General features: G+C 36.1%; 1 protein-coding gene across 1 annotated transcript; it reads left to right on the top strand.

The window, feature by feature from the left end:
• The first annotated feature begins 550 nt into the window (after positions 1-550).
• On the top strand, positions 551-12,784 carry zdhhc8a (zinc finger DHHC-type palmitoyltransferase 8a). Its single transcript, XM_059544797.1, has 10 exons — positions 551-723; positions 5,215-5,336; positions 6,630-6,787; positions 7,455-7,627; positions 8,558-8,660; positions 8,731-8,822; positions 9,806-9,902; positions 10,982-11,090; positions 11,181-11,281; positions 11,913-12,784. Exons 1-10 carry the CDS (start codon positions 641-643, stop codon positions 12,714-12,716), a joined length of 1,842 nt encoding a protein of 613 aa, XP_059400780.1. The 5' UTR covers positions 551-640; the 3' UTR covers positions 12,717-12,784.
• The last annotated feature ends 625 nt before the right edge of the window (positions 12,785-13,409 follow it).

Genomic DNA, 13,409 nt, shown 5'->3' with positions numbered 1-13,409 from the left:
ATTTTACAAAATATTTTTATTTCAGATAAATGCTGTTCTTATCAACTTTCTAATTACCAAAGAAATTTCAACATTTCAATGTTCAACACTGATAATAATCAGAAATGTTTCTTGAGCAGTAAATCATCATATTATTCTGATTTCTGAAGATCATGTGACACTGAAGACTGGAGGAATGATGCTGAAAATACAGCGGAGCATCACAGAAATAAATTACACTTTATAACAGATATTATATAGAAAATAGTTATTTTAAATTATAAAAATATTTCACGTTATTAATGCTTTTGTTGTATTTTTGATCAAATAAATGCTTGTGCATATCAGGATGCTTTATCTTCTACAATCATGAACATCCATGACAGATTAGTGGCTGTTGGATGGAGCTTAAACTCAAATTAAGTGTGGGATGTTCTGATGCCCCGCCCACTACAGGCCACACCCACACGCCTACACTAAGCCACACCCACTGCCCCCTCTTGCCCCACCCCCCTAGCAGCCCCCTGTATAAACAATCTGACCTCGCTGACACACTGATGATTGACACACTCGCACTGCTTTGATCTGAGATGCTTGTTTGCTGCTGCTGAAGGTCTGTTGTGTGTTTGAGAGAGTGATTGATGGCTGTTGTGGACGCAGGATGCGCAGGAGCAGCGCTTACATCCCAGTGTCCACTGCTGCCGCTCTACTGGTCACTTCATCCACACTGTTCTTCGTCTTCACGTAAGTCACCTCTGAGCTGACCTTCCTTCATCCACTTCAGCAGTCAGTCTTCCTTTAGCTTTAGCTTTTTACAGACACCTGCATCTTTCATGACACTAATAACTAATAAATCAGTGTTAGAATCTGCAAGTATTATAATGCATTTTAACTTGGGTTACAATTATTTATGAAAAGATGCAGTGCATTGCAAAGTACGTTACGAATATATGTTATACATAAAGTAAAGAGTTTTCTAACTTTATTTTGTTTAAGATTAATTTATTACATGTAAAAACACATTTATAAATATCTCACAGGTCCTCTTCAAGTGTCTCTGTCCTCCTGGAATATTAAACACCATAATCATGTTTTTTTACCAAAGCGTTCATGTTGATTAAAGCCAGTTTTCACCATTTCTGAAACAGTTTTGTCCAGTAATGAATATAAGCTGCTGCAGAGCTGTGTATTTTAAACAGAACAGGACAGTGTCTTGTCGAGTGAACTGATCTGAACTCTATAATGAGACGTGGTTTTAATCCAGCGCTTAAAGTAGGCCAGTGAGCCATGCACAGTGATTCTTCCTCTGCATCCAGGACTGAGATCCGCAGTGTTCTGCGCTCAGATGTAAATGCGTGCATGCTTCTCGTGCAGTATTTGTGTGCATGCATCGGCTGCTCCTCTGCTGAGACTGGAGCAGATGGGATGGTGAGGATTAGGATTTGCTCCTGGTGCTGTTTGATTCCCATCCCGGAGGCATCGGGGTGTTGATCAGCCCTGTGACCCCTGATGAGTTTAAGCTGCACATCTGTCATGAGCACAGAACGGGCTTCACACGAGACGCACACGTTCATACAGAAGCTGAGAGACTCGGGAGGTTTGGGGAGAAACTCTGATGACTTTACTGCAGAGAAGCACTGATATCCTGTAGAGTAAAAGGACAGAAATGTGACATTTATCTGTTATTTGTTTCAAAACGACTATAGTGAAATACAGCTGGTAATGTAGCATTTACGTGTTCACTTTTTCAAAGAACAGTTTACAAAGAATGACAAGTTTTCCTGAAAAACATCCTTTTAAAATTAAAATGAAAACCAACAACAACAACAAAAGGTATCTGAAATAAACTGATATGGAATAACCTTAAAAATAATCATATTTTAATTTAGTAGATTTTTTGGTTTATTTTAACTTTAAGTACTAAAAACAACTAAAACTGAAATAAGAAGTAGTAACAATTAGGAGCAGGGTTATTATAGTTAAACTGAAACTAAAATTAAAAACTTAGTATAAATATAAATATTAACTGGAATAAAATATAATATGAACATCTTATTCAAGCTAGTTGCCAAGGCAACAACTCTTATTTTAGTTTAACTTCTTAATTTAGTTAATTTAACTTTATTTACTAATATAACTAAATTTTATTATTATTATTGTTAATTATTTTATTTCATTACTAAAATAAATTAACTCAAAACTGACACTGAAATATATTTCTATAGAAATGAATAAAAGCTACACTACCAAAAAACAAAACAACATTTCTAAAACTTTAACTAAAATAAAAAAAGGTATGTTATTAAACAGTTTTGATCTAATGATGGCTTCTGCTTAAATACTTTTATTCTAAAGTTATTAAATAAAAGTTATTTCTGAACGTCTGAGTAGAGAACCTCATCACATGTGTTTCAACGCGTCCCATGATGCATCAGAGCTATAAGCAGCTCAAATATCAGTTTCCATGTGTTCAGATGATCTCTGTGATTCATCACTAACGTGAAGATCGAGCAGATCAAGTCTTCATTTGTTCTTCGGGTTTTTATCTCTTTTGAGTGAATAATCTTCGCTCATTTGATGTTGTTGATCATATTTGTGTTTATGTCTTCAGTGCGGTCTGTTGGAAGCAATGTGTGCAGATTTCCCAGATTTATTACTGTAATCTAGAGATAGACTGGTCTATCTCTGCATCTGTTCTTTAACTGCACGCACACCGGTGACTAACCTACACAAGCGGCTCAGAATCCCAGAATGCATTGCACCTTAGAACGGGTCAGAACAGCTGTTATCATCAGTTTATGAGACGTTGCACGATCTGTGCAAGCATTTCTGTCATCCGTATGTGTATTATATAGTTTTATGTATTTGTACTTGGTTTTGAATGAAGCAGGTGACTGAATATGTTTCTGTGTGCAGATGGTCAGAAATCAACGAGACATCAGCCGTAATCCGCTCATAAAGAGAAAAGCCTTTGTCCTCCATACAAATCATTTCTTCATGACCCATATCCAGATTAACTCACTTTCCCTTGAGCTTATGCATTATAGATTTCATTTGAAATAATAAATATATATATAAAGAAAATAAATCCAGATTTTCAATGTATTATATTATTGTTTCTCTTATTGCAATGTCTCTAGATGTTTACTTTTGAGTCATTTATTTTCAAAGTTGGTAATAGTTAACTAGAGTCTGTTTTTAATGTTACATTTTAAGTAATTTTTACTCTGGTGACGAGTTGTAGATGACCTCAAGTGAAGCTTTATTCTATTTAATTCCATTCTGTTATTTTATTTACTTTAAATTCAAATAATATATCATTATTTTTTGTTGAGAATGTAATATTTTTTCATTGCAATAATGATAAATTAGGAGGCAAAGATATGGGATATATATCTCAGTTTATATTTCTAACAGTATTCCATTACGGACATAAAAACAGAATTATGAGATGTTAACTCTTAGACAATTTAGAGAAAATAATTCTGTGTATAAGATATGAACTAGAATTCATAGAACAAATGTAAACATTGTAATATGTAAACGTGCAATTGTGAGAAAAAATTGCTTCCAGCACAGAATAAAAAAAAAAAAATGCATAAAATGGTAATTGCAATTTTTTAAATTACAAAATTCTGAGATATTTTTAAATAGGAAATGTATATCTCACAATTCTGACTTTTTAACATCTTTTTTATTTATTTATTTATTTTCGCCTCCACTACAAAATAAAAAATACATTTTTTCTCGCAGTTTATATCACACTATTTTGACTTTTTTTTTTTAAACAAACAGAATTTTGAGATGTTAGAATTCTTAGAATTCTGAGGGGAACAAGTAAAAAATGAATAAAAAAAATGTAAATACTGTACAAACTTGCAAGTTAAAAAAAAAAAGAATTATGAGATAATTTATTTATTTTTTTTACATTCATTCCGTGTGAGAAACAAGCATCCATACAGATGTGTTTAATTGTCATGGAAATAATAATTAAAACAAAATAGTGCTGATTTTGCATTGCATTTTTGGAGTTGAATATGATGAGTCAGAGGTGTTTTTGACAGTGAAGCACAGACTGACTGGGATCTGTTTGGTCTGGTGTTGTTCAGACGGGTCTGGATCTAGCCCTTGTGTGCTGTGAAGGCTGTGCAGACGGCTCTGTGATCCTGTAATCTGGGATTAGTGACGTTCAGACCCTACTTCTGACACACATACAGATACAGAAGTATATCAGGAAACTAGAGAGTTCAGAAACAATCATGCTGTAGTTTCCAGTCTTTCATTTGATCAAATAAAAACCTGAGTTTAATCTGCGTCCCAGCGGCTGATTACCTCTGCTTTTAATCTCACGCTCCGAATGCAATCATCCCGCTACGCTTTTCCTTTTTTAGACTGATCCACACTTTTATTCTTGTCCTTGTGAAGCTGATGGTCCTCAGGGCCGACGAATCTCTCAGATGTTAGAGATGGAGCTTCAGAAAGGCAAAAGACGTTTGATTCGACTCAAGTGAAAGCTTTGCTTGTGAATTATTCACCCTGAGCTACAAACGATGGAGCGATGATGAAGGCAGATCTGAATTGATTATTGGTGCATTGACATGAAGTCAACAATATCTCATGTGATTGTTCTTAAATCAATTCTGAAAGTTGATATTTGAGTAACATATCAGGCTTTAATGGCTAATTTAGTCTGATATAGCGAGAATATGGAGCTCAGTTTTACTCAAACAGAGCAAAAATATGAATTTGCTGCAGATGCTGATATTTCTAAACTGAATTCTGATGTAAATCAGTGAGATGTTTCTAACAGTAGAGCAGATACTGATATAAACGGATGTAAATATGAGTCTGTGCTCTATATCTCCAGTGATGAGATGAGATGTAAATGATCCGCACATATAACACAGTGATGGAGAGATGAAGAAATCAAGGCTCCTCAGAAGATGTGAGATGTTCTGGAGGCTTGTGAAGATCATTCCTCCGCTGAGGAACAGTGAAAGTAAAGCTTCTGGAAACAAACGCTCCTCAAAAGATCCTGAGGATCAGATTTGAGACTCTAAAACATGATTGATGGAGAATCAAGTAAAGCTGAGCTGCTTCAGTCCAGTAAGAGTTCATTACTGCAGTTATTCTGACCTTTACTTGACGAGAAACTCTGAACTGTTGAGATTGTGTGTGTGGTTCCTCTGGAGATCTTTGATGTGTGGTGTGTTTCTGTATCTGTGATCCTTTCAGGTGTCCGTGGCTCGCCGTGAACGTGTCTCCTGTTTTCCCGCCATGCGTTGGGATCGTCTTCCTCTTCGTTATGGCGAACTTCATCATGGCGACGTTCATGGATGCCGGCGTGTTCCCGAGAGGTCAGTCGAGTCAAACACACAATCACAGATCAATCTGATGAACTCAGACACACATCACAGCTGCAGTCTCCAAGTCTGACACTTCTCTTCTCAGAATTTTTAATTTACATCTTCCAATTTTGTTTTGTTTTGTTGTTTTGCCATGGAATGAAAAAATAAGGTAATTTAACATGCTGCTAACATGATTGAGCAAATTGCTGACAATGTTTTAGCATGTTGCTAACATGATTTACATTATCGCTATTAACATTTTATCACGTTGCTAGTTTATTTCAATACGATTTAACATGTTTCTAGCATGTTTTAGCACACTGTTAGCGTGATAAGTGTGTTATTACCATGATGATCATGTTGCTAATGATTTAGCATGCTGTTAACATGATTTAGCACATTGCTAACAACGTTTTAGCATGTTGCTAACATAATTTACATTGTGATTAGCATGTTATTACCATGATGATAATGTTGCTAACATCTTTTAAAATATTATTTGCATGTTTACTGTGATTTAGCATGCTGTTAGCATGATTTAACATATTGTTAACAATGTTTTAGCATGTTGCTAACATGAGTAGCATGTTATTGCCATGATTATCATGTTGCTACCATGTTTTAACATGTTGTTAGCATGATTAGTGAGATTTAGCATGTTGCCAGCCAGCATGATTTATCACATTTCTAACAAAGCTTTAGCATGTTTGCTAACATGATTTACATTGTCACTAGCATGATTTATCATATTTGCATATTTATAACCAAGCATATTTCAGTATGATTTAATGTTGAATATGAATAAACATGTTTCTAGCATGTTTTAGCACATTGTTAGCAGGGTTAACGTTTTATTAACATGATTATAATGTTGATTTCAAATATTGCTAGCATGTTGTTAACACGTTTAGCATTTATGGCATGTTGCTAGCTATCTCATAATTCTGATTTTATTTCTTCACAATTGCTAGTTGGTTTATCTTTTAGTTGCAAGTTAATGGATGAAAAAAGATAATACTATTAATAAAAACAAATAAAAAGACTTAGCACAATTCTGACCTTTTGTCACAACTCCAAGTTATAAACTGCTAATTGCGATTTTTTTTTGCTGCCATGGTATAAACAATTAAAAAAGCTAATTGTGACTTTTTATTTCACAATTCAGATTTTTTAACTTGCAATTGTGAGTTTATATCTCAGAATTATGAGATAAAAAGTTGCAATTACGCTTTTTACTTTTTTATTCCGCAGCGGAAATGTAAACGCACATGTTGATTTTAAAACACTGTGTTTTCATCATAGCTAATGAGGACGAGGACAAGGACGAGGACTTCCGCGCGCCGCTCTATAAGAACGTGGAGGTGCGCGGCGTGCAGGTGCGCATGAAGTGGTGCGCTTCCTGTCACTTCTATCGTCCGCCGCGCTGCTCGCACTGCAGCGTGTGTGATCACTGCGTGGAGGTGAGACCAACGCCACGACTACTAGCTAACTCATCACTAATTATAACATAAGCTGCCAACTAATCAATAACTATATATATATATATATTAGGGCTGTCAAAATTAATTGTGCGTTATTTATTTATTTTGTTTAACGCATTAAATTCACAATTCACTCCTTTTTATTAATCCTCAAAAAACCTAAAGTCTCAATAATCAAGATTTCCTAAGCGATATGATGTCATATTGCTCAGGCCCCGCCCACATCTGCTGAAGGATGGTTAATTAGCATATCTCCGCCCTCAGCCTGTTTCGTCTACTTTGCATACACTGTCCAAATCGAACACAACTTCATGTGTGACGAACCAGAGTGGTCATAATACTGGATATTAAAATAATACTGTATGTTAAGAAACACCAGTTTGCAATATCAATATCGAGCAGCATGAGCTGGATAGTTTATGCACATTCATTTTAGTTCATGTCAAGATTCTTTTAAGTTGGCCTATTAAATGTTAATTGGCTTTCAGTTATACTGTAATGTTGAGTGGTTATAATTAATCAGTAGCAGTGTTGGTCTGGCCTTCTTTAATAACAGGCTACTATAGGCTACTCATATTTCAAATATACCCTTTTTATGTGCGATTAATTCGTTGTTTTAATGCACTAATCCATGTAATCTCTTTAGGACTTTGACCATCACTGTCCCTGGGTGAACAACTGCATCGGGAGACGCAACTATCGCTTCTTCTTCCTCTTCCTGCTGTCTCTGACTCTTCACATGGTGGGCGTGTTCTCCGGCGGTCTCCTGTATGTTCTGGATCATCCGGAGAACCTGTGGGAACTGCACACCGCCGTCACGTATCCTTCAGCTCCATGACTGTGGCATGGAAAGACAAAAAAAAACGACACAAACATACTGCCCTGTCTCCCATTGGTCAGTCAGACAGATAGCCCCGCCCCAGACTCACGTGATTGGTTTGAGTCAGTAGTTGACACTTCGGCCGTTCAAACAAAACACAGTGTTTACTAATATGTTGAATATGTTTGTTTTTTTGCTTTTTTCATGCATCAAGCAGACGGGACGGTAGAGAATGACAGGAAAGTGTGGGGTGTAGAGTTAAAAACAGGATTGATAAAGGACCACGAATCAGCGCTCTAACATAAATTAAACTAGATTAGATTAGATTAGATTAGATTAGATTAGATTAGATTAGATTAGATTAGCACATGCAAGGAACAAAGCAACGAACTAGGCTATCATTCTTGACATTTTTATTAATTTTACAAATATTTTATTTTTATTTATTATTTAATACTATTATTATTTTATTTTCAGTTAAATTTCTACTATTTTGTTCTCATTTTATTTTTTAAAATATATTATTATTTAGGTTTAATTTATTTTTATTTCAGTTTTAATAATTATTTTTTTGTAATTTTGTTGCATGCTTTTGTTATTTGTATTATTATTTTTGTATATTTCTACTAAGGATCGATTTATTTTTAGTTCAGTTTTTTTATGAGATTTTGTCATAAAAAAAGTATTATATATTACAGTTATTTTTTTTCCAGTTTTTATTTAAATTTGAGTAATATTGAGTACTGTATTACTCTTTAGGTTACTTTTTTTCAGTTTTAGTATTGTGCTTGTTTCAGTTAACAGAAATGGTTGTAATTATTTAGATGTATTGATAATAACCCTGCTTTTGAACTTTGAACTGACACACTACGAGCTCTACACAGATGATGTGTAAAGCAGTGAACAGTACCTTGACGGTGTGTGTTCAGGCTGGTGGTCATGAGTGTCTCGGCTCTCTTCTTTATCCCCGTCTTGGGTCTGTCCTGTTTTCATCTGGTGCTGGTGGTGAGGGGACGCACCACAAACGAACAGGTAAGGTCATGTGTGACATGCATCAGATCAGATTCTGCTGGAGACTGAACTTCCTCGTGACGTGTGACAGGTGACAGGGAAGTTCCAGGGAGGAGTGAATCCGTTCACGCGCGGCTGCTGTCAGAACGTGCAGTTTGTGCTCTTCAGTCCCATCACGCCCAGGTGAGTGCGCTTCTACACGCGCAAAACAACCCCTTGCATGAAGAATCTAATTCGTGTCATGCTGTTACTATTTCTATGGAACACAAACAGATAAATTTTAGTTCCAACAATATCTCATACGACGTCTCTCTGGCTTTAAATGTGACAGAAGACACTTAGAACGAGAAATTCAAAAGTTCCATGCAACAATAATTTTATTGCAACATTTTATTATGTTATTCATGCATCATGGATGCCAATACGAGTTGTTACAAATAAAATAAAAGCATGCCCAGAGCGTAAATGTGACAGATGGTATAATTTTTAACCATTTAAAGTACTTTGTGATTGTGTTTCCATACAATATTGCCATTAAAACAAGAACAAGAAATATGCAGATAAAAACAAAACAAAAAAAAGCAATACAATTGTATTAAAATGAAGTGCGAAGCAATTCATAAAAATAAGATTAAAATTATATATATGTGCATGTGAGTGTGTGTATAAACTAGAAACTAAAACTGAACTAAAAGTTCAAATAAAGTTAAATAATACTGTTAAAATAAAGTTCTAAGCAATTCATAAAAATAAGTTTAAAATTAAAATCAACCTAAATAGTTACATAAAAATTACAAAAAGACAATATTTCTAAAAATTAAACTGTATATATATTATTCATTATTTAGCACCTAATTTTAATGCACTTTGATTAGAAATTTAACATAGTTTTTTCTATATTATTATCCACAACGTATAATCTTTTCATGACATTGACCATTAAACAAAATCTGTTATTTGTTTCTGAAGAACTCAAGCTCATCGTTAAAACTCTCAAGCTTTAAATATGATATAAAATACCCAAAAGGAATCATAATTTATGCGTTTGGGAGAAGTTCTCTTGTGAATCAAACATCAAGGATGCCAAACTGATTAACAGCATGCAGGGTGAGTAAATGAAGACAGGATGTTTAATTCTAACGATGATTTTGCTCGTTAAATATCAGGTACACAGAGAAACTCAGTGAGAGACTGCCGCTTCACATTCAGCCTCCTTTCCATCAGCCAGAATCCCACAAACTGAGCCAAACACTCCCGATCAAGGTACTTATGTCCATTAATACTTCATTTGTGGTGCATCAAGGCTGTGGATAATTGAATGGGTCAAACATCAAACCTGAGCTGCGTTCAGCATCATTAAACCATCAGCTGTGCTTTAAAAACCCACTCAGTTATATGGATAAAGACACTGTCAATTTACTAAAGCCTATATGTTTTAATCCATGGTTTCTGTCTGAAGCTAGTCTAATCAATTTTAGGGAATGGTGTCATTTGAACAATTCAAAATGATTCAGTCCATAAGCTTCGTTTGAGGTTTTGGTAACAAGTTTATACTGCTCTGAATGAAAAACAAACAAACATATATTTAATGAAATCATTATGAATCTAAAGTGATTTTGACAGCTTAAATAGCTTGTACTTTTATTACTTAGAAATATATTAGACAACTTTTTCAAAAGCATAGCTTGACTTCATTTAAATCGTGAGTCGTTTGTACAGTTTTTACAAATTCTTTTTTTTTTTTTACAAATTTTATTTAGTTTTAGTCATTAATCACTTTTTAAAAATAAATCTATATTGTTTTTTTAATCAATTTTAGTTTTAATTATAGATTTTTGATGCATCCTTAAACTAAATGAAAATAAGAAATGTTGCATATAAAACATTTTTTTTTTACTTTGATAAGTGTTATTTTAGTATCTTTGACATTTTTGTTAACATATTATAATATAATATGTTTGTTAATTATATTGTTTACATTCTGAATTAGATTTTTTTTTCTGCTTTAATGTTAATTTTATTTAAAGTTTTAGTAATTTTGTTGTATGCTTTACAAATTTTTGTAAGTTTTTGTTGTTTTTAAATGTCTGTTTTAGTTTTAGTTTTAAAATGTTCAGTTTTAGTTTTAGTTATTTTAGTACATTAAGCTTAAACTAAATGATAGTTGCCTTGGCACTAGATAAGTAAAAAAATTTGTAACAAAAATGTTTTTTTTACGGTTTCAGTTTTAGTTTAATAACCCTGGTTTGTTCACTTTCAAAGTAGATTCACGGTAAGAGAGTGATTATGTCACTATTGATATCTGTGTAATATTTAGTGTCATTTTGGTGTGTTTGTGTCAGTCTCTAGAGGAAGTAGATGCTCCAGACAGTAAAAGTCTGACCTGTCCACCTCCGCTGCCTCCCAAACCAGACCCAGTCCTGCTCAAGAACCATTTGGCAGCGTTGGAAGGTGAGTGGATGTGTGTCAGAATCATGTTTCTGTACGGTCTGAAACACTGAATCTGTTCATGTCTCCTCTATTGTATGTGTTTTCTAATAGAGAGTTTGCTCCAGTCCAGAGCTCTAATGCTTTCAGGACACAATCCACTCCAGACCTCAGAGTCGCCCACCAAAGTGCTCTACCAAGTTCCCAGAGATCAGGTGAGGAGACAGATTTACACTCAGTAGTAACCTTTGACGAGGCTGACCGACGTTTATATCTCGTAGTTGAATGAAATGGACCAACGTTTCAATGTCTAATGGAACGAAACTGACCAATGTTTAAATCTTGTAATGCAGTGGTTCCCAACCTCGTTCCTTGAGGTTCCCCAACACTGCAAATAGTGCATCTCTCCTGTGTCAGACACACCCAATTCAGGTCTTGGAGTCTCTACTAATGATCTGAGGATCTTAATCAGGTGTGTTTGATTAAGGAGACATAGAAACCTGCAGTGTTGGGGGGGCCTCCAGGATGTAGTCTTAATGGAATGAAATTTCACTCTCAAATTTACCTTTGAATTCCCAGTCATGTGTTTGAGTCACTGCCACACTGATACATGTGCTAGACATCACTAAAAGCTCAATGTAGCTAGATGTAAATCTGGAGGAACACTCGTGTCATCGCCCAGCACTAAAACCACTCTATGGTAAACCAATAAGCGTTTTAGACAAAACAGTATGAGTTTCTGTAAAGCTGCTTTGAAATGATTGTGAAAAGCTTTAAATAAATACATTTGACTTCCTGGAAATTGGCTGCATGTTCTCCTAGATGTTCCGTTGTCTGTCGATGTAGATGGGGTCGAGGATTTCTCCGTTGGTTCCTCAGGAACACGCGTCTGAACCCAGTCTGCTGCAGCCCGAGAACCACGCAAACGCTCTGACTCTGAACTCACGCTCGCTGAGTCTCAAGCACTCCAGCCGCCGCGGATCCCAGCGTGCCGAAATCCCACACGCGAGCCAAAGCGTCCTCAGCGGCCGGACGGGGAGCCTGTCCTATGACAGCCTTCTGCATCCTGAGGGAGTCCAGGCGGCGTTCCTACCCATGGATCCGGGTCTGTCCCACGGCTGCGTTGATGTGCAGCGGCTTCCGGCACGCAACTGCAGCCCAGTGTTCATGCACATCAACCGCGAGCCGTCGCCCGTCCGCTACGACAGCCTTCCCAAACCACTCATGAGCTCCATCCAGGAACGCCGTGAGCCCGACGACAAGGACAAACCCCTGCAGGACAGCGGCATCTACGACACTCCCAGCAGACGCAGCCTGCCGCAGGATTTACGCGGGCTGTCGTTGTCTCGCGGCCCGACTCCTCCGGCGTACGGCTCGAGGGAGTTCCTCCTGAGCAGCGCGGCATATGGATACGGGAGCCGCTCGCATCTGTCCTCCTCCTCGTCTTCCTCACTCACCCGCGCTCCTCGGACCACCGGCTCGCCGCTGCACTTTAACCGCTCTCTATCGCCCTCTTTCTATCAGTCTCTGGACCGACAGTCACAGCTCCCTCCGTCCACGCTCCCTGCTCCGCTTCCCACCTCCTCCTACGGGCCTCAGAAAGCACCGACTTACATCCGAGGAGGAGAAAGACCCGAACCGGGACTATGAGTCCTGATGAGAGCATCTGTTTAGAGAAGTCACGGAAAACCTGAAAATATCAGGAATTTTAAAGGGATACTTCAAAAATACTGTGGACGTCAATGGCTCCTGGTGACTGTTCGGTTACTAGCATTCTTCATAATATTTTATTTTGTGTTTAACAGCTGAAAGATGATTGGAACAACATAATGATGACAGTTTTGGGAGAACTATGGCTTTAAGAGTGAGCATCTAGATTGGAATTGGTCTAGGTGTTGGTCAGAAGGTAGTAAAATAAAAGTGAAAACAAAGTACAAAAATAAAATTAATTCAAAGAAATAACAAAACTATAATAGTGTATCAATAATGCTAAAATAATTCTTCCATTTATTTGTTTTTAAAATATTTAAAAGAATATGTAACAGATATGTATTATATTCTATGAGCCAGAAAAATGGGTTTTAAATACTTTTTAAATTTAATAAGTCAAGAATGGCTTTCGCCAAAAAAAGGGGGAGGGGGGGTATGTGGCATCGCATTAATAAAAAAAAAGAAAAAAGAAAAAAGAAAAAAAAGATTGAATTGAATTCTGTGCTTTAATTAAAACTGTTATTTATTAATTGTCAAATTTAATGTCAAATATAGTTGTTTTGTTACTACTTTCTTTCTATATCAATATTGTGTTTTATATATAATTTAAATCTTGGCCAATAAAGTTTGATT

This window comes from Carassius carassius, chromosome 49 (genome assembly GCF_963082965.1).
Source record: "Carassius carassius chromosome 49, fCarCar2.1, whole genome shotgun sequence".
Lineage (NCBI taxonomy): Eukaryota > Metazoa > Chordata > Actinopteri > Cypriniformes > Cyprinidae > Carassius > Carassius carassius.
The sequence above is the reverse complement of the archived record's forward strand: the minus strand, read 5'-3'. Positions and strand labels throughout refer to the sequence as shown.

Excerpts from the sequence above, each read along its gene's own strand:
- zdhhc8a (XM_059544797.1), top strand. The coding sequence starts at position 641 with ATGCGCAGGAGCAGCGCTTACATCCCAGTGTCCACTGCTGCCGCTCTA. Across the intron at positions 6,788-7,454 it reads TGTGTGATCACTGCGTGGAG|GACTTTGACCATCACTGTCC; the intron begins GTGAGACCAACG and ends TAATCTCTTTAG. Across the intron at positions 11,091-11,180 it reads CCATTTGGCAGCGTTGGAAG|AGAGTTTGCTCCAGTCCAGA; the intron begins GTGAGTGGATGT and ends GTTTTCTAATAG.